The sequence below is a fragment of the Squalius cephalus genome, assembly GCF_949319135.1.
Source record: "Squalius cephalus genome assembly, chromosome: 8".
In the NCBI taxonomy this organism is placed as follows: domain Eukaryota; kingdom Metazoa; phylum Chordata; class Actinopteri; order Cypriniformes; family Leuciscidae; genus Squalius; species Squalius cephalus.
In genome coordinates this window covers 3,642,549-3,670,254 of record NC_137129.1, presented here as the reverse complement: position 1 = coordinate 3,670,254, position 27,706 = coordinate 3,642,549, and the positions used below count along the sequence as shown (strand labels likewise).

The window sequence follows — 27,706 nt, the reverse complement described above, 5'->3', positions numbered from 1 at the left end:
CATTTTTGGTCACACTTTAGATTAGGGTCCAATTCTCACTATTAACTATGACTTTTGCCTCAATAAACTCTTATTTACTGTTTATTAATAGTTAAGGTAGTTGTTAAGTTTAGGTATTGGGTAGGATTAAGGATGAAGAATATGGTCATGCAGAATAAGGCATTAATAATTGCTTTATAAGTACTAATAAACAGTTAATATCCTAGTAATATGCATGCTAACTAGATGTACCGCATGGCGGTACAAAATATGACCGCCGCTCAGGCCTGCACTGGCTTTCCACAAAAAATATACTTATACTTATACATACTAAGTATGAAAAATCTGTGATTTTTTTTCAAAGGACCCTCCCATTCAATTTCTACAAACCTCTACCAAACGGTTGAGGTACCTGTTGATGGTAAAAGTCAGTTATCTGACTTTGCCATGGGTTTGTTGTGTTTTACTGAAATAAAAAACATTTTTTTCCCCAAAAAAGTGGTTTTATCTTGTAGCCCTGGTCCCAGAGTTTTAAAAAAACAATGTTAACAAAATTAAACTCATTCCCACTGTACTTAGTAGAACACTTAAGTAAATGTCCCATTGAAATTAATGGGATTTTATGGATTTAGGTGAAGAAAGTGTACACATAATACATTTTGGTCTGTACCATGAAGAGAAAACTGATTCAACTATATAAACTATATATTTTCTGAAAGCGTAGACTCTCAGGATGTGATCTAACATGGCATGAAACATGTCCCACCCACCTCATTAGTATACTGCCCAAGAATAACACATTGGGTATTGGTAAATCGGGTATATGGCTGATACCTAAAAAAAGTAGTAGTATGTGCATGTCTGTCTGTGTGTGTGTGTATGTGTGTGTGTTTGTGTATGTGTGTGTCTGTGTGTGTGTGTGTCTGTGCGTGTATGTATGCGTGCGTACATGTGTGTGCGCGTGTGTGTTTGTGTGTGTGTGTCTGTGCGTGTGGATGTCAGTGTGTGTGCATGCTTGCGTTTGTTTGTATTCCTGCATGTGTGTGTGTGACAGTATCATCCTAAACCAGCAACCCTTCGCTCAACACCACCATCTTCAGGCCGATGAGTGTACAGTCACTAAATGTGCACATAAATGAATTTATTTTATACCCCCCCATGGATGAAATTCTACGAAACTTAGCATACCCCCAGAGGATGTCAAGTTAATCATACACATGAAATATGGTGCAGTTCTGAACATCTCAACTGAAGATAGGGGCGATTAAAGCAGAATAATATTGCATTTTCATTTTTTATGGGAAGGGGCGCAAATCACAAATGAGTGATTATGGGCTAGGTTGATGTGCGCCCTTAAGACCAACATACCATAAAAATGTCTTCATCCTCGGTGCCACGGTTCAGGTAGTTATTTAGGAAAAACTGTATTTTTTGGGTTTTGGGGGGGCCCAGCGCGGGGGGGGGGGGGGGGGAGTGGCCCCCGGGGACCAAACGAAATTTTTACGTAAAAGTCTAGTGGGGCTACATGCCCACCAAATTTCATGTTCCCCGGTGTTTCGGTGTCCCTGGTATCGTTGACGAAAAATTCAGTAGATGACGGGAAGAAAAAAAAAAAAAAAAAACTTTGACAATCCCTATATGACCGCTTTCGCTAGCGACGGTCATAATAAGCAACTGTACTTTAATAAAATGTACTTTATGATGTTGACATTTTTTGAACACACAGAGACACAGACACAAACACACAGACACAAACACACAGACACAAACACACAGACACAAACACACACACACACACACACACACACACACACACACACACACACACACACACACACACACACACACACACAAAACTATTAAATAAAATCAGACTTCAGGTAAATTATCGAAGGCACACCATTGAAGTACATATTGTAAAATGCAGCAGATTTCTTTTGTGATCTACATCTAAGTGACAGACCTCATCCCTGATTTCACAAGTACTTCAGATCGGCTGGCTTCTGTCGCATCTCTTTGCCAAGATCCTTGTCATCTTTGACTGGATCGATTAAGTATCTCGTCACGTAGTACGTCGGTTTTTTTGGAGGTCAAATGATCGTCTTAACCACCTGGTAATCTGCAACATGCAGCTTTTCAAATTGGCGAAGCCCGACATGTAAAGATTTTCAATTGAACTGTGCATCTCATTTTGCGCCCTGAGGGCAAACGATCTTTATTGGACGGCAGCAATTAGCATGCACATGTTTAATTAATTCTGTAAGAAGCTTTTGTGTCGGCACAACACCTCAAATCTGAAGGACTGCGAGGGGCTTTGTCTGAAATCTCAAGGACTGTGCAGGAATGTCGAATCACATACTATAGCTAAACCTGTAAGGTTTACAGTCAAGAAGGATTTGAACGTGTCAAAAGTTACCAGATGCATTTTCTCATACTCGTATCAAGAGGCAAAATGAATATGTTGGTGGCATCTTTGAGATGTCAACATGTTATGTGTGTAAATAAGATATGCAATTATTATCCTACAGTTCTTAATTACTTTATGTTTCGTCTTCAGGCCCAATTCATGTCAAGCACTTAGATGTAGATAACTTCAGCATCTGGTACAGTGCTAATTACCTGCGTAAAGGAAAAGAAAAGTCCCTTGAGGTATTTTCTCAATATTTTCCAGCAATTAATAAGCTCATCTATAATTACAAATGTGAAAGATGAGATTTACATGACACCAACATTGTCATTTTGTCTTATTTTCACTCCAGACATCACACAATTGACTTTGGAAATGACAAAGGTGCAGTCAATAAGATAGGAACTCGGCTATTAAGTTGAGAACAAGACGTTTTAATGGACAAGCTTTGACGGCGTTCTTTGAAACGGGAAGCCGACTAATGGATTAGAGGGCAGGAACTCTGGAGAAATCATCGATCTGAAAGTAAAGGAGTGAGCTTTGACAGTTTTTCTTATTCTTTTCCTCTTCTGCTTCCCTCTGAAAGATGCAGACGCTCAGATGAGAGACTTGATTATTGACAGGTCTGGTCTTTACCCACGCTCCAACATTAGATGCTCTATCACCTGCGGATTCAATTAAAAGTAAACAACTGATCCTTTGTGCCGCGGATCTGTCCGAGACGGATGCTCTCAGTCCCTCCCGCTGTCTGAGTTTGGTGGTCCCAGACACAGCAGAGATATATTTCAGTGCCAGACAAAATAAAAGGATCATCAAGGATCGAGTAAATAATGTTTAGTGCTTGAGTGAGGCCGTTTCATCCATCTTAATCGAGGTCTTGACCGGTTAAAACGGCCCCTTGGTCCCTGCCGGTAGACGTCGTAACTACACCAACACATATTCTAGTGTCGCTGGACAAATAATCAAAGGGGTTTCAAACCTTCAAAAAATAAAAAAATAAATAATTAACAGTGATATAATTTCATGTATAAAGACCTATTTATATTGTGTGAAAAATATTAAGCGTCACACAGTAAAGACAAGCATGATTGGCTTTTATGTTCTCACTGTACTAAAGACTAAACAAATTATTAAAATATTAAATTAAGATGTTTCTTTAACTTTGTATTATGCTGGAAGATGATTAAAGTCCACTGGAAAACAAAACTGGTGTAAAAAAAAAAAAAATCCACTCAGAAATTGCTAGTATATTTTACAGTTACAAAGAAACAGACATTACATTAAACTTCTAACTTTTAATTTTGAAGTAAACACTGAAATGAACACCTAAATAGTATTTTTGTAAATATTCTCACACTCAAATAATCTTTGTTTCAATTACAGAATTGAAAAAAAACAATGTACAAAGATGTATAAACCTTAAAATTATTATTATTATTATTATTATTATTATTTCTGCTTGCAGTATAAAACTCTGGCTCTCAATAGAATCAAATAACTGATCAAAAGATTTAGAAAGCAAAAGGAAACAATAATAATGTAAAATATGGTAAATTTGTTACAAAATATTGTGTAAAACACATTCAATATCCTAAGTTTACAACCCGTTCAAAAGTTTGGGGTTGTAAGATTTTTCAATGTTTTTTTTATATTTTTTATAAAGAAGTTTATTCTGCTCACCGAGGCTGCAATTATTTAATCAAAAATTATTGCAATTTTCTATTTGAATATATTGTAAAATGTAAGTCATTCCTGTGATAATTATTCCAGTCTTCATTGTCACATGATCCTTCAGAAATCATTCTAATATCCTAATTTGCTGCTCAAAAATCAATGTTGAAAACAGTTGTGCTGCTTCATATTTTTTGGAAACCATGATACATTTGTGCCTGGATTCTTAGAAAGTTCAAAAGGACAACATTTATTTGAATCAATTTCATGAATCCTGGCTGAATAATGCAATAAAACAAATCGGCAAACCCCCATTCACCCCAATCCAAATCTAAAAATAAGAAGAAAGAGAAGCAATATATATCATGATTGACATATATGCAGCCGTCTATCCACAGTGAAAACTGATATCACCCATCAACCTATCATTCACAATTCTGCGCTTTAATAATGTCGTCATATCTCCAGAAATATCCATAACCATTGTCAGTCATCATCAGAGCGCCACCACATTCCCAAACAGTCTGTTCCTCTAAACACTGCAGATGGTGGGTGGCACTCTGGGTTATTGAACATCTTCTGATTAATTCACTGTTAATTATGATAAAGTATGAGAGACAGTCTGTTGTCACTCAAAATAAAGTGACAGGAGACCGAAGAGGTCAGCAGAAGCACTCCTAATAAAGCAGCAGCTCGTCTATTACCGCTGGGAAATGATCTTCACAAATAAGCCTCAAGTTAGACGCCAGTGTAAATTAATACAATTAATTTCGACCTGAAATTCCGCTTGGAGGAGGCATGCATGTTAGGCCAGCGGTGGATAGTCATTAGCGAGGATATTAAATATTCCAGGCAAACAGGAAAGCATCAAATTGAAAAGGAAACACAATCTGGAGACAAAAAGCATGACTTCCTGGGACCTTTGGCAATGGCACAGATCTTCCTGATTAAGTGAATGTGCTCACAAACAGCTGTAAATTCATTACATGTGATGCATAGAAAAGAAAAAGAAATCATACTTCATCCTGCATTGAATAGATTAGGTGTCGGTAGAAGGATGGAAAAGAAGAACTCGAGGCTTTTGCTTTAAACTGCCTGCATTCTGTTAAACTACGTGTCAGCACTACGCAATAATCTCATGCCATCCTCATGGAAATCAGAAGTCTGCCAGCACATTTTCTATGTTATAATATACTGTGCTCATCTCTACAGAACACGACTAGGCCCACTGAATTTGGAGGGGACATAGTTAAATTATTATGATGAGAAAAGAAAAAAAAAAGCTATGTTGATATAATTTTTTATGATAACAAATCAAATAATTGAGCAGTAGTCCGTAAAAAATAGGGCAAGAGTCAAACCCCAAAAGAAAAGTTTCTATGAACCTCAAATAACATATTAGAGCGTGACTGTTTGCTACAGAGATTTCTAAAGTACTACAGTAAAGGGAATTCGTTTTATTGCACCAAATCAAGTTTTTTTAATTGGTTCATCAAAAAGATTCATTCAGATTCAATCGCGGATTCATTCAGTGACTTTTTCTTTTCTTTGATTTATGCCAGTAGGTGGCGTATCTTTGATTATATCAGTGATTCTTCCTATTATACAACAGATTCATTAAAAAAAGTCAAAACACCATAAAACAATTCAAAATACAGCAGCTAAACAATATTTTGACTTTCATACTATCAATCATAATAGTGTAAAGCATAATCTGTATCTCACTGTTTATTATATATGGATGCTTGTTTCCACCACTGAATAAAATATAAAAAAGGTAATTGTGACTTTATCTCACAATTCTGACTTTATTTTCTCAGAATTGTGAGATACATAGTAAGAATCGCGTGTTATAAAGTCACAATTCTGACTTTTTTCTCAGAATTACAAGTATGTCTTGCAATTGCATCTTTTTATCTCACAATTCAGACTTTATTCTCGAAATTACAACTTTATATCAGGCAATTCTGAGAAAAAGTCTGAATTGCGTGATGTAAACTCGCAATTGCGAGAAAAAAGTCAGAATTGTGAGATAAAAAGACGCAATTACCTTTTTTTCTTTTTATTCAGTGGTGGAAAGAAGCTTCTAGAATTATAAGATCTTACTTTAAAAAAATTTTTTTTTTTTTTTTTGAAAATTAGTCTGGAAGCGACAATTGGAATCAACAAAAATCTGGAATCGGAACAACAGCCTTACTGGCAAAGAGCTTTTTCAACAACATCACATGAAAATGTTGTTTTTAACAGAGATATAAACCTGAAGGCCACAGGGAACTCAAAACACTTGCTTATACATCCCTTTTAGCTTAGAATACATTTTTAATAAAGCTAGCGTGCGCCATTAATAATAAAGCACACTTTAATATTCATATACTGAAGGAAAACCTCTACGTTCAGAAGGTCTCTGAGGTCCTGTAGACGTGCGAGAGGTTCTCCTTTAGGATGGAAGCAGTGAAGTACAGTGATTTGATTCAGCTCAAGAGAGCTTCTGGAGGTTGCCAGACTCCGCGTGGATGTTGTAAGATATATTGTACCTGTGCCGGCCCTCATGAGAACGATAGCTTCAGGCATGTGTTTACAGGAACACGAGTAAAACTGCTGACTTCCTCTCAGAGAAGCTAGTTTCCCTGGTGACAGAGAAGTGTCTTTGAAATCAACATGTTCTACACCCACACCGTCCTTAGGTAACTGTCTATTCGTCACGGTCTGAGAAGAATGATTCCAAAATCCTTCAGGAAACAGTCCGAAGTTATTTCAGATGCTTGTGCATGTTTTTTTTTCTCCTTCCGTCATCTGTTTTTAAACGTATTCAACATTTCCCATCTGAACGCAAGAGATGCTTGGAGAGAATAACGCAATCGGTGGTGGTTCATGGTGCAAGAAGACAAGAATATCTGGATCCATTTGTTGTATGCTGCAGGATAAACGCCTGAATGTAGTCCCAGAACACACTGTCACTAGTCGACAGGAAACCAAGAAACTGTTTTGTAAATGCACAATATGAAACTTTTTTTTGGATTCAAATATCCAAAAACCACTGGAACAATGTACTCACATTATCCCAAATGTTTTCCAATAATTTTTAAAACCAGAGAATTGAACGGCCTGTGTCATTGCGCCGCCTGTCAATAGGCGCGTTTCCATTACAGATTTGCGCAAAACTTTTGCGTTTTTTTTTTCTAAATGTCGACAAAAAACTATTGCGAAATGACGGCTTTTCCATTAATCGATGTTATGCGACTAAAACTTCATTTTTTCCTCTCGCAATCAGTAAAATCATTCCAAAATGGAGGTTTATGTACTAATCCCAGCCACTGCACTAGCCATTATTATTAATCGAAGGAGATGTATGTGTGTTTTCCAAGCATTAATGGTAAGGAACGACCCTTATACTTGTGAGCGGCACATATGAGGTGTTTCTGGGTGTTTCTCCCTCATTTCTGCTTTGAGGTCTTGACTGTGGCATTTCTTTGAGGTTTAGAATCCATTATTGCTGTAATTATTTTGTCTTATATGAATTCTTAAGAGCTCTGTCTCGTATTCTGTCCAAACACACCGCGTCAAACTGCGCAAAAACTGTTTCCATTGCAGTTTTTCCATTCCAATATTTCATTTTTGAATTGCCTGAAAAACCACCTCATGCGATAAATGGGAGTTTTTGTGAAAATTACGTGTTTCCATTAAGTGTATTTTCAATTCGCAATTTCAATTTGCGCAATTTGAAGGGTAATACAGCTAATGACGTCATATCTCCGTTACCCTTGATTTCTGGTTCTTTAATATAATATGCTTTATTAGACAGGTGAGCAACTTTTTGGAAACCTTTGTCGGGTTAGTCATATTGTTTGAATCTCTTGATTTCTTGATTTACTGTGAGTAACATGTTTGTACCATGCCTCCGAGACAACGCTATTTTGTTAAGTGGCTAACAGCATAATCAGAAAGAGATTTATTTGTAGTAAAAGTAATACAGCATTTTCACCATATAATATATTTTAAAATTAACTGTACGCCATTTAGCAACACAAGTAATCCATCTTTTATTAATATGATATTCTTCTAATATCGATCAACAAGTGTCTCATGGCAGCCAATGAGAGAACGCACCGTTATACCATAACTTTTAACTTGTATTTTTATATGATTGTTTTGACCAAGTACAACAGTGCTGTGTTACACCAACATTTTAATTCGTCAAATAAATTGTCCTGTAGGAGAAGTAATTCAGCACTGTCGACTATTTCATTAGAATGAGATGTGAATCAAATGTAAGGGAAGAAGGAGGCGGACGTTAAGCACAACTTTAATCGTAATTTATATATAAACAACAAAATAAAAGGAGCGCCAACATCAGAATATAAGCATAACACAAAGAGCAAGGTAAATGACTCGGGCTCTCGGCCCCGCCCTGCTTCATACCACAGTAACGTTAATAAAACATTAATTCATGAGCTCATCCATTAACATGAGTCCTGTCAGACTGCTTTCCATCGGCTGTGGAGGTGAAGACGACAACTCCCATGATTCCACACTCATTCTCGACATCATCAAGCTACGCCTGTTGTTGTTTTGCATAAGCGACCTCTAGCGGCGAAACTTACATACTGTGCCTTTAAGTGCCAGGGGAGCTAAACGTAAAAATATTCAGAAGTTTGTGCCAGAAAAGAACAACAAAAAAGGAACAAGAAATAAGAGATTAAAATGGAGATGATATAGGACATTTTGCCAGTTAAATAATCATAAAGGGGTCATATATTACAATAAATCAAATTTCCATGACTGTTTTTAAAATGTGTGCTGTTAAAACAAAAACAAAAAAGCAGAAGAGACTTCTTTCTAAAACATAAAAAAATCGTAGCGACCCCAAACTATAAGTTTACCATATACATTAAAAACAGCTGCATTATAGCTCATACTGTATGTGTGTTTACAGCTGGCCAATGAGAGCACTATAATCTGAGTCTGTTTAAAGGTGTTTTTTGCTGAGAGTGACGAAAGGCTGGAAGGAAATGCTGTGCGGAAAGCTCTTAAAGGGTAACTCTCGCCAAAATTGAACCTAGGCCCTTTTTGTTAATCTACCCAAGTCAAACTTTCGTGTAAATAATTAGAATGGAAATGCCACTTTTAAGATTTACCATATTTTCGTTTTAGGTCAAAATGCCTTTTGAATGGGAGTGCTTGGGGCACTTCTATGATAGTACCAAAATCGCTATTTTTAAAGGAGGCTCGACACAAACTTTGCTGGAAGTATCACCAGGGGATCTACACATGAACTCCAGCATTGAGAACAGTGTTTGTGTACACAGAGTTTACTAAAAAGAAAGGTTTTGTACGACTCACTTTATCAGTTTGTGTTTCCGGTGGCTGGAATTTTGTCAGTCAAAAGTAGTCGATCTCCGAATGCAACGTAATGAACTGACTCCATATGAGGAAATATCATGAACTTGTAATTTTGTAATTTCAATGAAAAGCATGAAAGCTTTAGGAGCTTTCCATCTTTACTCTCCTCATGTTACGTTGCATTCGGAGATCGACTACTTTTGACTGACAAAATTCCAGCCACCGGAAACACTAAATGATAAAGTGAGTCGTACAAAACCTTTTTTTTAGTAAACTCTGTGTACACAAACAATGTTCTCAATGCTGGAGTTCATGTGTAGAGCCCCTGGTGATACTTCCAGCAAAGTTTCATGTTGTGTCGAGCCTTCTTAGTGTTTTAAAAATAGTGATTTTGATGCTATCATAGAAGTGCCCCATTCACTCCCATTCACAAGGCAATTTGAACTAAAACGAAAATACGGTCAATCTTAAAAGTGGCGTTTCTATTCTAATTATGCTTTTACACAAAAGTTTGACTCGAGTAGATTAACAAAAAGACCCTAGGTTCAATTTTGACGAGAGTTACCCTTTAAATGGCTAACCTTGGGCATGTGGTTGCTCATTCACAATCCTACTAAACATTAACATTCGAATGAGGTTAAGAACAAATCATATGCGATATACAGCACATGTGAATTACGCTGAATCTTTTCTCCTGTCTATATGCAAACACAAAATAATCCACGCAATTATTAGTGAATGAGACCCACTGGTTTTGACAAACGGTCATGAAAACTAAACTATTTTTGCACCCCTCCTCGAATACTACTATTTTGAGGACATCAGGGAAAAAATATTTAAGAAATATGTTCTATTAATTGTTTGGAAGACTGCCTACCAGTGATCATACTTTTGCCAATTTTTAATTCAGAGACAGATGAGGAAATGGCGACAGAGAGGTCGAGTGGCATCGCACACAACACGGGCAAACACACACATGAATTTTTACTTGCTGAACCTGGCTACTGCTGCTCATGTAAAATAAAGATTGTTTGATGCAAATAAAGAGCTGGCATACAGTACATTCCTACATTTACTATCCAGAGATCTTGAAGGAGCCAAAATGTGTAACAAATGTATCGACAAGAAACACTCCCGTCCATATATCCTCTAAATCGACTTACAGCAACACCTCCAAACCTCATCCTCCATCCACCCATGTTAAATCATAAGATCATTACCAGTCATACCAGGAACTCTGCTCTGCATGAACACTTATTCAACCAAACATTTCTGGGACAGACAGCTAGATGAGGCTATGCATACCCAACTGCTGTCCTTGTTATGAAACATTTGATTATGTAAAGAATCAGGAAAGCACTTACTTCACATCTCCATCTCAGTTTCTGCTTGATGTTGAATATCTCCTGATTTTGGAGTTGTGCGAAAATGCAAACAGCACATTATTATAAGTTATGATCGCTCTAGTTGTGTTCTATGCGACCAGACAGACTAGAGCGAAATGTGCACTAACCAGGCATCAAGGGGAGAGTCATTTTTCTGTCCAAATGCAGCATTACATGACAAAATTACAGCCAAGCAAACCTAGCTGATGATATAGATATGTGGAGTGTGATTGTGAACCAATTCAATGTCACTGTGTGCAGGGCTATAACCAGTGCAACCCTACACACACTGTTTATCACTGGAAGTCTTGTATAAAGATTACTTTCTCTATATAAAGACTACATTCTTAAACATGAAGGTCAGTCACTCTACTTGGGTCTTTTATAAGCATATTTAAAAAGAAGGAAGAAAATAAACTGCTAAATAAAATCATGGTTAAAAGCCTCCATAAACAAATCACAAGTGCATTTACAGTGACTTTGAGAGCATCAAGTTATCATAATATTACAATGATAGTAATAATAATAATAGTACATCTGTGTTTAGAAAGAAAAAATGCACCTTTATATCCTCATATTGCACATTTTTTGTGCACTATTAATGACACCATAAATTGATGTTTCTCCAATAAATAAATAAATAAAATTAATTTAAATACTCCCTAAAATCAAACTAGCCTGAAATTTCACCCAAAAAAAAAAAAACATTTTTAAATCCCTTTTTAGTTAAGCCAAATTTGACTTCTTATGGACTAACAATCACTTTTCCTTAATCTGCCTAAAAGAAGGAATTAGGGCCCACAGCTTTCTGAGAAAAGAAGTTTGACGCTGCAGTAGTGAGACACTTTTTCCCAGCACTGTTTGATCCAAAAATGAATCAAAGGGAAGGGGAGGCAACCAGGCCGAGACACTGAAACAACACAGTAAATGATGCTTCAGGCTGACTCAGATCAAACAATGAGCCAGACCACACTCATCCGTCTCACTCCCAGCGCTGATACGGGGAGTCCACGAGTTTCCGCACATTTATCCGGCCGACAAACACTCTGATAAGAAAAGAAGATAAAAGCCCAAGTCTGCTGTGCAGTTAATAAGTGTTATGACACATCGTATGAAGACATGTAATGGACAGATCGTGTCATATAAAGTTATATTGATAAAGCAAAGTAATGCATAGCGCTATGAAAAGAAATTCTATAAAATCAATCAATTTATTTATTTATTTACAGACTGAGGATCTAAATACATACATACATACATACACACACACACACACAGACTGTACACATATACACATACACACACACACACATATAAACATACACATACTGTACACACACACACACACACACACACACACACACACACACACACACACACACACACACACACACACACACACACACACACACACACACACACACACACACACACACACACACACACACACACACACACGTCTGGTTCACTATCTTTGTGGGGACTCTCCATAGACGTAATGGTTTTTATACCGTACAAACTGTACATTCTATCCCCTTACACTGCCCCTGCCCCTAAACCTACCCATCACAGGAAACATTCTGCATTTTTACTTTCTCAAAACAACTCATCCTGTGTGATTTATAAGCCTTTTGAAAAGTGGGGACCGCTGGCTGGTCCCCACAATGTAGGTGATCTCAGGTTTTACTATTCTTATGGGGACATTTGGTCCCCACAATGTAATATAAACAAGGGCACATACATATTCACATACACCTACACACACACACACACACATATTCACATACACCTACACACACACACACACACACATATACACATACAGTACACATACACACACACACACACACACACACACACACACACACACACACACACACACACACACACACACATACACATACACACACACACACACTCGAACCAACCTTCAGCCTGTAGGTCTTCATAAATAAGACTAGGAGACTCAAAAGCACAGCCAAGCAACTGGAAAAAACCCACGACTAATGCAATAAAGAGAAAGACGGCATGTACCCTTCACTATCCATTAGTTAACATGCTAAATTAATGAAATAGAAGGTGATATAATACACTTAGCTATCTTCCTGGAATTTAACGCAAGTGTCTAAAAGCCAGTAATTTGATGAGGTTTAATAGGGAGTGATGAGGTCTTCAGTCAGTGACCACCTCGTCATTGAGGTTTAATAAACACAATTATGATTGGCACAGATCGCCTTGAACTCGCCAAGCAGAGCAGCTCTTAATTAATACTGCAGATTTGATCTGATATGCACAATAAATGACAATGTGGTGTAACAAGATGTAGAACAACATAGAACGGACTGGAATCTTTACCTTCATAATAGATTTTAAAGCCGTGCGCGCTCACAGCGAAGTCACTGGTGAGTCTCAGCGAGAATACAGACCCAGTGCTGGTGATGGGAGGAGGGATTTGGAAACCCGTTAACCTAAAGAGAGCAAAGACAGAAAACATAACCATACATTACAAATGAAAGATACACATATCACCCTTATATCACGGTGAGAAGGTTTCAGCACTCACAGTACACATGGTGTTCATTTTGTAATTATCGTGACAATAAAAATGCCATGCTGATGATTTCTTGAAAGGAATTACACTAATAGTTCACTCTGAAATAAAACCTGTCATTATTTACTCACCATGGAGTATATATAATGAAAGTGACTGGGTTGTCAAGCTGCATTAAAAATCATATATATAATTATGTATTTGTAGTATTTATTTCGTAATATGAAGAAACAAATGCTGAACTCAACCCAATAATGCTTCTTCTAAACTTAATTTTATGTGGTCCAAAGCTCCAATTATTTCTTTAATTAAACAAATAGCATTTAACATAAGGTAACAGGCTTATAATTAAAAAAGATCAGTGCTTATGACAACATGGCGTATATACACTCACCTAAAGGATTATTAGGAACACCATACTAATACTGTGTTTGACCCCCTTTCGCCTTCAGAACTGCCTTAATTCTACGTGGCATTGATTCAACAAGGTGCTGAAAGCATTCTTTAGAAATGTTGGCCCATATGGATAGGATAGCATCTTGCAGTTGATGGAGATTTGTGGGATGCACATCCAGGGCACGAAGCTCCCGTTCAACCACATCCCAAAGATGCTCTATTGGGTTGAGATCTGGTGACTGTGGGGGCCATTTTAGTACAGTGAACTCATTGTCATGTTCAAGAAACCAATTTGAAATGATTCGAGCTTTGTGACATGGTGCATTATCCTGCTGGAAGTAGCCATCAGAGGATGGGTACATGGTGGTCATAAAGGGATGGACATGGTCAGAAACAATGCTCAGGTAGGCCGTGGCATTTAAACGATGCCCAATTGGCACTAAGGGGCCTAAAGTGTGCCAAGAAAACATCCCCCACACCATTACACCACCACCACCAGCCTGCACAGTGGTAACAAGGCATGATGGATCCATGTTCTCATTCTGTTTACGCCAAATTCTGACTCTACCATCTGAATGTCTCAACAGAAATCGAGACTCATCAGACCAGGCAACATTTTTCCAGTCTTCAACTGTCCAATTTTGGTGAGCTTGTGCAAATTGTAGCCTCTTTTTCCTATTTGTAGTGGAGATGAGTGGTACCCGGTGGGGTCTTCTGCTGTTGTAGCCCATCCGCCTCAAGGTTGTGCGTGTTGTGGCTTCACAAATGCTTTGCTGCATACCTCGGTTGTAACGAGTGGTTATTTAAGTTGAAGTTGCTCTTCTATCAGCTTGAATCAGTTGGCCCATTCTCCTCTGACTTCTAGCATCAACAAGGCATTTTCGCCCACAGGACTGCCGCATACTGGATGTTTTTCCCTTTTCACACCATTCTTTGTAAACCCTAGAAATGGTTGTGCGTGAAAATCCCAGTAACTGAGCAGATTGTGAAATACTCAGACCGGCCCGTCTGGCACCAACAACCATACCACGCTCAAAATTGCTTAAATCACCTTTCTTTCCCATTCTGACATTCAGTTTGGAGTTCAGGAGATTGTCTTGACCAGGACCACACCCCTAAATGCATTGAAGCAACTGCCATGTGATTGGTTGATTAGATAATTGCATTAATGAGAAATTGAACAGGTGTTCCTAATAATCCTTTAGGTGAGTGTATATACCAGTGTGATACTAATTGGATGTGGCAATGTTAAGTTAAATATGAACCAGTCTTCTCCAAGCGCTCATATTATTGCATTAATTCTTGAGGTGAGAGCACTGTGCATCTTCCTTGCTTTCTTTAAGCTCCAGAATAATCCCCAAAGCTTACGTGCGCACGGAAAGAAGACATTTCGTCAAACCTGTCCTCGAAGGGCCTCCAGACAGCAGCAGAAACATTATAAACCACCAAACACACTGACGAAACACACACTCTGCATACGGGAATCATGTGCTGATGCCGGTTATCTCCGGTTGAAAAATCCATTAGGTCAGCAACAAGGTTTTTAAATGTATGTGTGTGTGTGTGTTTGGGTATGTTCAGATATGCATGTGTCAGCTAATGTGTGTCACGTGGACATCATTTCTTTTGCTTATGCTAATGAACTCACAGTGAGACTGAAATATTTATAAATGCCTATGCATAATATCCTCTGGACACTGCCGTTTTGATTTAATAATATTAACCTTTAAACTTGTCATAAACTTCAAAGACTGTTAGAGAATGGATTCAAAGACCTATGTTCATAAATCCACACATGACCCAGTTGCTTCTTAACATAGAATAATCTCTCTTTACCTTCAAATGTTCAGTCAACCATGTTAATGAGGTGAAATAGCACCTAGGAATGAAGCTATTTAATTTTAGGAGAATAAATCATGTAAGCGCTAATGGGAACTTTTGATGCTAGTGTTTTAATTTAATGTTTGACACAGTCACAGCCAATCAGAAGATTTGATGAGAGTGGGCATTATAAGTATGATGCCACAGAAATCGAAGCCAAACAAATTCAGATTTGGAATAAACCACTTATATAACTTGTTGATTACACCTGGTTAGGACACTGTGTTAATGTAAGACTTTTATAAACAAAGTACTGTGCATTTTAATGTGAAGTAAGGCATTAAATAGCCAAGAGAAAACAAGTGGGTAAAGTCTGCAACAGTAATTACTATTGTCTGAAAATCTGCACAAATTACCTTACAATTAGTGTTGGGCAGTAATGCATTACTAGCAATGTGTTACAGTAATAATATTACCCTTTTTGCAGTAGCTAGTAGTGTAACTAATTACTAATAAGATTTCAGTAATATTATTACAGTTACAGTATCTATAAACTAGCTCATTACAATGTTATTTTTGTTGCCTCAACCCCTAGTGATTTGAAGTCCAACAATCTAGTCATTCTTAGATTCATTTTCGTAATCTTCACGACTCATCCTTACGTGAATACTTTTGACAACATGCATCATGAAATACATACAATCATATCTGGGAGACAGGAGGATTATAGCTTTGGCATCATACGCATGCCAATTTATTAGATTAATAGTACGCTTTTACTCACTGTAAACCAACCCACTGTAAAAAAAAAAAAAAAAAAAAAAAAAAAAAAATATATATATATATATATATATATATATATATATATATATATATATATATATATATATATATATATATATATATATATATATATATATATATATATATATGATCAATAAGTTATGAAAACATGTTTTTACATTGCTTGAACTCATCAAAATAGGTTAAGCAAATTTTTTGTTAATTAATTTTTTAGCAAGTCAAATTAGTAGTTTCTTATGTCTCATTCGAACTACAGATCCGCTACTCGATCTGGCAAACTTGCATAGTGCGGTTATAGCGGATATAGGGCCGCAAAGCGAATGCAGAAGTGCCGTTCACCCTGTTACGACTTGATGAACCACTGAAACGATTTTAGAAACATTATTTTAAGGTAAAAAATAATCTTTAGTGTTGCTTTAAGTTGGAATGACTTAAACATCCAAGATGATTGTACTTAAACATGTAAGGCAGCAACCATGTGTTTGCGATCTAATGTGGATTTGGGTCATATGATGAGGCAGAGATATGTTGTTTGTAGCATTTTAGAATAAGCTAATCGCTATACCTGCTTTGCATTTCTCATGTAAACATCCTTTATTCTTATAAAAATAGCACAAATCACATACAAATACAAATAATTTAAATATACCCCAACATTCACGAAGTTCGAATTTCGAATTTTGAGGAGAAAACACGCAATTGTCACTTTTGTAGGGTGTAACGGAAAAGAAGCAGAGGCTCTGCTCTTTCTTTTGATATATTGCATGTTCAGATATTCATACGACAAAATATTCTGGGGGTCAAAAATGGCTGGTAAACTTAAAAAAAAAAAAAAAAAAAAAAAAAAAAAACCGGTGGTGGGGAAATAGTTAAAATGGAAATAGAAAATAAACTGGTTTAAGACTAGAAAAAAAAGTTTAAAAAATACAAGACCATTGAAACCACAAAAAGGTTTGCTTTTACTTAATATTACAGTGAAATATGAGATATGATGTTGCATTCAGCTCAGAGTCAGTCTCGGAAGTGAGTTTAAGCATGCGTGCAAACGGCCGCTTGCGTAGCACACCCGCTTTTAAAGGTTGTTGGAGATCAGTGGCGCTCGAGTTTCTTTAAAAGGAACAGCAGCTCGTTCACAGACTCCGACCGTCCCCAAGGGCTTCATAGCTAACTGCTTTTTTCGACTACTACGTGAGTTGGAACAAATCTATCTCCTCACTCTGCCCTCAGCCAAAACAGTCGGGAGCCTCAACTCTCTGGTTCTCCTTAGATGATCATCAGGGCTTAAATCGCTTGGACATTCTGCTTTTGGCCCGGGAACATGCAGCAAACTCCCCTGTCTTCAAGCTCGCAGCCACCAATCAGCTCACGCTGCACACTTTAACAAGCAACATACTGACAGGGTCAAAAACCAGCCTGGCACACGAGCTAGAGGATTAAAAGGATGGTTTAACTGAAAACAGAAAAATGGCCAGAAAATAAGATTCCTGTGTAGGCAATAGTGTTCTAGCAACAAACCTTTGACCTCAAGTGTTTTATAAAATGCTCAGAGGCGATACAGAAACAGCTCAAACTTAAGTGCTGTTTGGATTTCAAGGTTTACAGAATGTTTGAGTACTTCATGTTTGAGTAGCTGTAATGCTGCCTGAATCATAATCATACACTGTTCGCTCGTTGGCCAGGGTTCTTGGGTTCTCCCAAGGTTTTTTTTTTTCTCCATTCTGTCACTGATGGACTTTTGGTTCCTTGCCACTGTTGCCTTGGCTTTTGGCTTGCTTAGTTGGGGACATTTAATATTCAACAATATTACTGATCTGCCTTACTTAAGCTGGACTGTGACGCAATTTTCTTTTAGAAACAAAGTTTGTTGTATTATTTTCATGTTATCAATGTGAAGCTGCTTTGATACAATCTGTATTGTAAAAAGCGTTATATCCTCCTGAGACCCAGGAAAAAAAAAAAGTTTTGAATTTAGTTTTTTTTTCCATGTCATCACTCAGTTGTTTAAAAAATTAAATGACATGAAATTATATGTATAGACAAAAACAATGGGATTTTTTTTTTTCAATCACCAATAAATGTTGGGGTTTCAGGATTTATTTTAACTACAATTTGTATAAAGATGATTCTCAACTATGTTATGAAAGATTTAACGGAATGAATTGATGCACCATTTTACTCTATGCAATATGTGGGCAAAATGGCCATAAATTAATATTCCCATGTATCTATAAACTGTATCTAATGTGCACATTAACGTGTTCTTGGAGCAACATTTAATGAAAAAAGAAGTGTAATAATTGGAGTAATAATTAGCAACATTTTAATAATAATAATAATAATATCTAATATTTCATAGGAATATTGATGTATAACTTATTTCCATATTCACTTGTTGTGTCTCCCAAAATGCCTGATAAACATGCTTTAAGTCCTGATGTCCTCTACAGTGGACATGCATGAAATCAATGCCCTGTTCTGGAACAGAAAGTCATTTTTTGATTTGAAACCCCATAACGTTTTCCTGAGATGTTGGTTTATGCAATCATTTGAAAAGTAGTCCGATTTAAATTATAATTACAACATATTATCATATTTAGTGCTCATTTGATCACTAAATTAATGTCAGACATTTTTAAAGACCAAGGAGAAGTTGTTTTCTTGGTGAAACCTCCAAACATTTGGTGTCTCTGCAATGTGCTCTTTACAGGACACCCAGGTTGTGACATGTGACATGTATGATGTCAGATAAATTCACTAAAATATAATGTCCACAACAGTGGACAAAAGTCTATTCCTGGGTCCCAGGAGGATATAAATAAAGGTGACTTGATTTGACTTCAGTGATTTCATATACGACTGTAGTCTTTAGTCTATTTTCTGAATACAAGTGTAACAAAATGCTTTGAAATATACAAAATTACCACATAACCCTGGTGTTAATCAAAAAACAAACAAAAAACAGTAGGTAATTCAGCTGGAAATTCTCACATTTTGTAGAAGACAACACCAATATTTCCAATTCCGTCAGCAACGATATTCACTGACTAACCTCTGTAAAGGCAGGAATTACCTTACGTTCCACTGTTAAAGTCAATTATCAGACAGAACTTACCTGGCCTCGTCTGAACAGAGCTTTTATATTTTAAGTTTCCTTTTACTTGTCCTCAAACACTTTTTTGACATCTACTGTACACATATTTGTCTTGGAAGAACGTTCACTGTCCTAAATGATTCATGAACATAATGCCTTTCTCATTTTGAATGGAGAGGGCAGTCTATATTTCATTTTTATTTCTGCTGTCAAACGAGCGCTTCCCACATGGTAGAAAATCACCAAGATCCTGTTTTAGGATGAGAAAAATAAAAACCACTTTGATCCACTGCTCGGAGATCACGAAACATTTCCGCAAAGACACCATTACACCCCTGCCTCTAATGTTGCTTTATTCCTAATGTGCATTTCTCTCCTTTTAATCCGGTAATTACATTTTGCCAAATATGCTCGCTTGTACACATACTCATTTATTTCCTTGATGAGATTTCTCTGTTTCTGTCTCTCCGTCAGCCTCTCTCTCCCCTTCTCCTTCTGTCTTTCTTTCTGTCTGTCTCATTAAGGGCTTAAAGAGTGGTAAAGCAACCCGGGGAGGAATTAAAAAAATGCAGTGGGGAATCGTGGAAATATGAGGTTTGATTGGAGGGTTTGATCTGCTCCAGTATAGCATCTGTTTCAGGGTATTTGTTTCATATACAGTATGAGCTTATGAGCAGATAAAACATTCTGTAAGTGAAAATTCAAGTACTTAGTCCTTAATCAGAATGCAATATTCAAAGTCATAGATTCAAGTCAATTGATTTTTTTCCCCTCATTAAAAGTCTTCCAGTGTAAAAGGATAATGTAATTCAACAGGGAAGGTGCAGTACCTATGGTTATTTGATTGTTTTCATCTTGCCATGATTACACGATCAAATTTGAGAGAGTAACATGTTAGGATGAGAGTTAAGACGGATGGGTTTAATAAAGATATTTAAACAGGGTTATGAGGTCTCGTGTGTTGCTCAGGGACCTCAAATACTGTACAAAACGAATGCACTCCATGAAGATCAAGACAGTTCATTTCACTCACTGCAGAAATAGACACAGGTCACACACTAAGGCAGCTTGTTGCTTTGGGGGATCTGCAAGGTGTTTGACCAATTTAAAGAGGACACCTTTGATGTCACCGGTGAAAATAAATAGTCTCAACTACAAGTCAAAAATTGTTTTCATGTTATGGCTGATTACTGATAAATGGCTGATTCAAAAATTCTACAAACAGTAAAAAAATATAGTTGTTTAAAAGCTACAAGTGAATTCAGGCATTGCGACAAAAGATTTAATTGAAGTGTTATCAAATTATTCATGCTTTTAAAGATCTTTAGTGATTGTTAGATGGCAGTAAATTGTATCTAAATATTAAAATGAATAATTGAATATATAAAGTATTAGCAGAAATATTCCCAAAATTGGCCAATACTGATAAAAATAATTATATTTTATTATGTTCTTAGAAATAAATAAATACATACATTTTTATAAAAATATTTCACATTACTAGTATTTTTATTTTTGCAGTACAATATAGCACACAAAAAGAATAACTAATTTAACCTGCATATTAAAGCATGGATGATGAAAAATGAAAGTTGGTACTGCTATTTAAGTGTCAAAGTAAGACATAAATAAATAAATAAATCCTTAATTGGGCCTTTTGGGTTTCTAGAAATAAAAGAAAGAGCAATAACAAACACATTTGTGATATTCACTGTAAAATTAAAAATATAATTGCAACTTACGCTGGCTTTTGAGAAATTAAGTGCAGTATTTTGGGCCATAACTGGCACAACAGAGATGGACACAATTTTGTATGAATATATGTATACACCTACACACTGAAATATGTTGGCAGCTTGCTTTACTATTCTGCTGCGTGAGTCTATTTATATTTCAATGACATAATATCCAAGAACATAATTTATATGCTGCTATATGGCAAAAAGAAGAGATAAAGGGAAGCACATATGCAGCAATGGGAAAGAAAAGCAACAGATAAAAGTCAGTCTTTGATGACTGAACATACATTTAATATGCATTTTGATATTTGACACTTTCATATTATGAGACACTACTATTAAATATACCGTAAATATTGGGGAAAAAAAGGGGCTCAGGGTCTGATGAAGTTTTCAGGCAAATGAAAACTGATGATATCATGGTTTCCTGAAAAGATGGGGAAAAAACCATGGGGAAAAAACAGTCCACAAATCTTCATTTGTCAAGATGTCTCTTGCATATAGTCATTCATAACTTTAAACTCGCTTCCTCAAAAGTTTGTGTCACATTGAATAACAATGGACTTAAGCTGAGTATTCATGCAATTGCCACGATTGTGAAAGTCAATAAAAAAGTAACCTGGGACATTTCGTTGTAAACAATTCTGTGTTGCTATAAACGAGAGTAACTCAAACTGACAGTCGTATCAAATTATGAAGCAGGAAAAATAAGCGTTTTGGGAGTCTATTAAAAAAAGTTTCCCCCAAAATGCAATTTTCAGAGCATTGCTTGATGTATTAAAATCCTGTAACAATGAAATGAGGGAACAGCTTTGAGAAACTGACTGGCCAGAAATCCAGATCTATTTTAACAGCTTTAAACATTTCACAAGTTCACTCCAGTGATGATGAACATCAGCATCATTCTCAGTCATATTCACTCAATTTCTCACTGGTTAAAGACAGCATTATCTAATAATATTTGTCCATTTGGCATGAGCTCAGGCTTTCATCTATATTAAAGGTGCTCTAAGCGATGTTGGGTGAAGTAATTGTCTTTTTTAAATAAAAAAGTATTGTCAAACAAATCGGAGGCTGGCTCAACCCTCCCTCCTCCTCATCCCGTCCACCCCCCCTCCCTTCCGTGCTCCCAGATCTCTCGCCACCTTTTGAATGCTTTTCCAATGTAAATTCAGGACTTTGCGCGTTCCTTCTCCTTTTCCCTCTTCTTTGTTATTTGTTCATCGGAATGTCGTCTCTTTGGTTGAGTGTCGGCCATGTCAAAATTCTCAAGAATATACATTTTTAACGTTAGTCGTTGTCTAGGACATCTCTCCTCTAGCTAACTTCCCTTCTCTCTCCTCCACCCCCCCCCCCCCCTCCCCTTCATGTGCACGTGCACTAACCCCCCCCCCCCCCCCCCAACCCCCACCCCCAAATAATTCTTGTCGGTTATTGGCTGGAACACTGTTTGTTATGTTTCGTGGTCCAGGCTGGGCCAGTTTGTTTTTGTTGCCGTTTGTGTAGCCCGGGCTGTCTACAGAGGCCACGTTTTTTTACAGTGTGTTCAGGGGACAGGCAGCTAGCGGATAGTGAGGAGATGTTTGCTGTATGTGACAAAAAATATTTTGGCCTAAAAAACGCGTGACATCGCTTAGAGCACCTTTAAGGCCTGTTCACGCCAAGAACGATAACTATAAAGATAACTATATTAGTGTCCCAGCGGACGATATCGTTCTGTTTATTCTAAGCGCGTGTTTGTCTGTCACTTTAAATGCTCGCGCTCACAGCAGGATGGTTTCTGATTGGCTGTCAATGTTTCCATCGTTCATCAGCTGGAAAAAAATAATAATTTCGAAAGGGATTCCAATGATATTGTTTCTTTCCAATTTAAGACTTGTTTTAAAAGTGACAGAGCTCAAAAGGTTCTGCGTAACAGGAATGACCCGAGCCAGCCAAGTTAAGAACCACCGCTTCAGATTTTAACTTTCAAAGAGTTTCCAATCAGCAGAGTAATTAAACGAGGACAGGCGTCCTCAAGAGAGATTCATTTCCAATATATGTGACCACTCAGCGAATCAAACTGTATCTGTATCTCCTACGCCTCGAAACAAATAACAAAGTTGTGTGGCAAAGTATACGTCGGGCTCTGGCACACCCCAGCTGCTAATGCCTCAGCTCACTACCCCAGATTAAAACCCTTCTGTTCCCTCTATATCTGCCCAGCCAGACGTACCACTCACACAGGCCTTATCAAAACCCCCATTTCACCATCTCTCCCTCAGTGGGGGGAAATTGCCTCGATTCCCCCATCTCAATCTGCTGCCGAGGACAGTTCCAGTCTCCCACTCAAGCAGACCCTGCTATTTATACGGAACCTTCTGTTCGCTAACACGGACACGGATGCACTTGTCTGGCTAATGAGCTTGGGATTTTATGAGGCAAACATAGTGGTGTACGACAGAACAGTGGGTTTCGCTTCTGGCGGAAAGTCTTTGCTTTGCTACCTTTTCAGATGTTATGTTCAAGAACATAATCTTTATGTATGCAAACCATTTTTTGATGCGGGTTCTTAATTGCAATAGAAACAGTCTACTTAAAAATGACCCAAACTGCCATATTTGACTTTGGATCCACAGCTAAATGAGAGCTTTTGGTTACACTTTATTTTAAGCTGTCCATGTGACAGTGGAATTATACATTTAAGTACAGAGTATTAACAGTTAACTACATGTACTGACAATAGGGTTAGGGATAGGAATAGGGGTTGGTTTAGGGTTAGTTGCATGCAATTATACATAATTTATAGTTTTAACTAGAGGAACTACAAACAAGGACAGTGTTTCCAAGATTTTTCAGTGAATAACATCTTAAACTTTGGACTGTTCCTCACACAAAGTGAAGATATGGCTTTTTAGGGTTAGGAATAGGGGTTGGTTTAGGGTTAGTTGCATGCAATTATAAATAATTTATAGTTTTAACTATAGCATGTAATAACTACATGTAACGTGTAACAAGGACAGTGTTTCCAAGATTAAACTTCCACATCTTAAACTTTGGTCTGTTCTTCACACAAAGTGAATATATGGCTTTAGAAGACTTCGAATATGGTATATGATTTGTATAAACTACTTTTATGGTATTTTATTTTTTCAAACACTATATAGTTCCATGTAAACTGAAGTGTTGAGGTAATTACAAGCTTTTCAATACACAGCACCACCGCTGTAAACATTACCTTGCAGTTACTAACACTGCAGAAATATGACATTATGGTATTTATTGTAATGCTACTATTATTAGCCTTACATTAAATATTGGGTGATATAAGGGCAAGCAAGTCACTTTTATAGAGATCGTTTTATAGTGTTCAATATGTTTTTAAATTACAAATACTATAGTTTATTATTAGCAATGTTTTTAATGCAATATATTAATTACAAAATATTTATATATATTTCTATGCAATACCTATGGTAACTTTTCAGGACGAAGCTTTCTTGTTCAGTTCTAATAAACTGTAACTACTAATTATGCAGTATATTCAAAAATATATTTGTTTCTGTCCTTTATTTAGTCATTAATTCATTTATTTATCCCCATTTAAAGGTCTTTACCCCAGCAAAACATTAATGGGGAAACATGTGGCCGGATGGGCTGAGTTTTAGCCCAAATCCAGCCCTGATGATTCTCCTAGTCTAAGGACAGACAGAAGAGCGTCTAATGATGAAACTATTTAAAGTAAACTCCTTAAGGCGGTCATATGCGCAAAAGCTGTTCCTGTTTGAAACCTTTGACCTCATATCTAATGCATATTGTAGCATGGCATATTTTTATATTTTATATAGAGATACAATACATTGTATGTGTGTGTATGTTAAAAATAAGTTTTAAAATGATTTCTGCAGTAGCAAACGTTATGGCACCAAAATAGGCCCTATTTGTTCTTAATGCGGGCCTGGACGAGACCTGTCTCCCACTCAGTATGACTGACTTGATCTAGTTTCAGATCGGAGGCAATCAAGCGGGGGAAGTTTTGATAACAAAGCCGACCCACGGTGCGGTTGAGGGGGAGGACGCCGCGCGTCACATGCAGTGTGGACTCACAGGAATAATTCAGACTGCTGAATAGCACTGTCACCCTCGCCTTCATGGCGGTCTGCAAAAACACAGCTCAGTCTTGACTTGTTAATCTGCAGAAGCGATCTGTAAGAGACAGCCTAATACATAGATTGCCTAATACTGTATCTATTTACAGGTCAGCAAGCGGAAACCTATTCATAGTTTTCAGTCGCTTGACTGGCACAGAGACCTGGAGAGCAAATCATCCACAGAATTACAGCACAGGTCTGTCAATTTTTCATCCGTTTTAAGCCACGACTATTTAGACCTCTCAAAAGAAGAAAACATTGAAATATGTGAACAAAATGCAAGTTGTGGCCATTTATGATCCATCTACAGCACCTGCGGTAATATTGCAAACACTAAAAAAAGTGGGAAACACTAAACAGGGCAAAATATGGGCTAACTGGCATTATTGTTAAATTATTATTGGCAAATCATGGCATAATTCCGTTGTACCTGTACAATGACAATAAAGAATTCTATTCTATTCTATTCTATTCTATTCTATTCTATTCTATTCTATTCTATTCTATTAGCGTGAGAGCGCAATTCCAAAAAAGCGTTGATGGAAGTGGAAAGTTCTGCGCTTGATCTACTGACGACTCGCAAATTAAAGAACAGACGCTGCCGGATAATTTCCATAATGACCAACACAATCTACCAAATTAGCACCTGGTTTAAGGTTTTTAAAAGAGGGTTTAGCTAGCCTAGAAATCTAGACGCACCCTAGCGGCAGCAAATGTAATTTGCAGCCAGGGTCGTCTAGCAACTCTCCGTTGGCTTGCGAGCTGGAAAAACCAAACTCTAGTCAGGCCAATCACATCGTGTATAGAGTCGGTGGGCGGGCCTAACATAATGACGGCAGAGTTGCGACGGTTCCGCGTGAATTCCCTGCTACTTGAAAACAAAGAAGATGGCTTCTGCTGGCGAACAGCGGTCTTTCCAATCGGCTTTGGTCACGACATGGACATGGAGTTAAGCTTTTCTTTGAGAAAAGAACAAAGAACGGCACTGACTACTGTACGTCACCTTCTTCGTTGCTCTGGTTGGTTGTAGCGCTATCCTATTGCGTGCAGAGGGAATTTGAAAGACAACCGTTTATCCCGCCCCTCGGATTGAGCCCTGCCAATGGTGTGTTCCCAGACCCAACATCTTGATGTGGGTCTGGCTTGTCAGGCTGGGGTTTAACAAATCTGTCCCTAAAACGCTTAACATGAAAAACATTTAAAGTGCCACTTAATGTACTAAAACAGTGATATTAAATTATCAAATTCAGTATACACCTTCCTTAATAATGAAGCATACTATATACAGGCAAGCAGATGAGCCCAGAATATGAACACAACACTCTTAAGCTTTTTCTTTATAATGGTTTTCTATTGAAAAACACTTAATGAGAAACTGCGTTACGTTTATATTCTGGGTTCATCTGCTTGCCTGTTCACTCGCAGGATTAACAAGGTACAAAAGCTGTCACCAGGATGGTCCCCTTTCAAAAGGTACACCTTTGTACCTTATTTATCTCTCAAGGGTGCATTATAGTACATGGACATATTAGTACCGTTTGAATGGGTACTGCCACAGTGACAGCTATGTTTATGAGAGTGTACATACAGTAGTATGCATCATAAAAAAAGGTGTAGGGGAGAGCGGGGCACAACCTAACGCTTTTTGACTCTCAGTTTGTGTAAATCTACTTATGGTTCAGAGTATTTATTTTTTCCCACATTAATTTCCCACATGTCTACTACAATTATGTGTTTTTGTTTTATTAATACAGTATATACTTTTTTCTTGATATACCCTGAAAGAATGGAAGTGAAATGTGACAACATGCCCCATAGGTGGGGTACATTGTAACATGTGTGGGGCACATTGTAACATAACATATGGCAGCTTAAAATGTTATCTGATCTAATAAAAAAAATATACAAAACAAACTAAAATATTTTCTAAATAAAATACAATTAAAAAACTTTTTCATATAAAATAATGGCAATTTTTAATAATTAAATATAAACTCATTTTTGAGTTTTGACTACGAACACATGAAAACACAGCTATACAACATAGTTCAAAACAAATAAATAATTAGTAATTTCTGAACATTGACTCAGTCTTTATTCACCTTTTTCTCACGTTTTCTCAATAAAATTAATAAAAGTATAGAATATACTAGCATATTTCTAATAGGGGCACATTGTAACGCAGTGTTACAACATGCCCCCGCCTGCACAACTAGGATTTAAACCCTGCTAGTGTCTTCTGCTAGTTAGCGAAACATTAAATAACTATCTCAACTGTTAAATAACATCTTGGAGATTAAAATAATATCAGATTTGTCTTATTTTAAATAAACACAAAAAATAGAGATGAAAAATTAACTTAAGTAAGAAATTTACTTTTGCTATGGTTTAA

The 27,706-nt window shown here is 37.1% G+C and overlaps 1 protein-coding gene across 5 annotated transcripts in view; it reads right to left on the bottom strand.

Moving 5' to 3' along the window:
• Window positions 1-27,706, bottom strand: part of csmd3b (CUB and Sushi multiple domains 3b) — a 457,418-nt gene that overhangs the window by 338,322 nt on the left and 91,390 nt on the right. For 4 of the 5 annotated variants that reach the window (XM_079879070.1, XM_079879071.1, XM_079879072.1 and 1 more), the window contains exon 3: window positions 13,138-13,250. In XM_079879070.1, the coding sequence (XP_079735196.1) occupies window positions 13,138-13,250 (113 nt within the window). Of the gene's footprint in view, window positions 1-13,137; window positions 13,251-27,706 lie in introns of those variants that run through there. The other variant, XM_079879073.1, reaches the window with a different exon arrangement.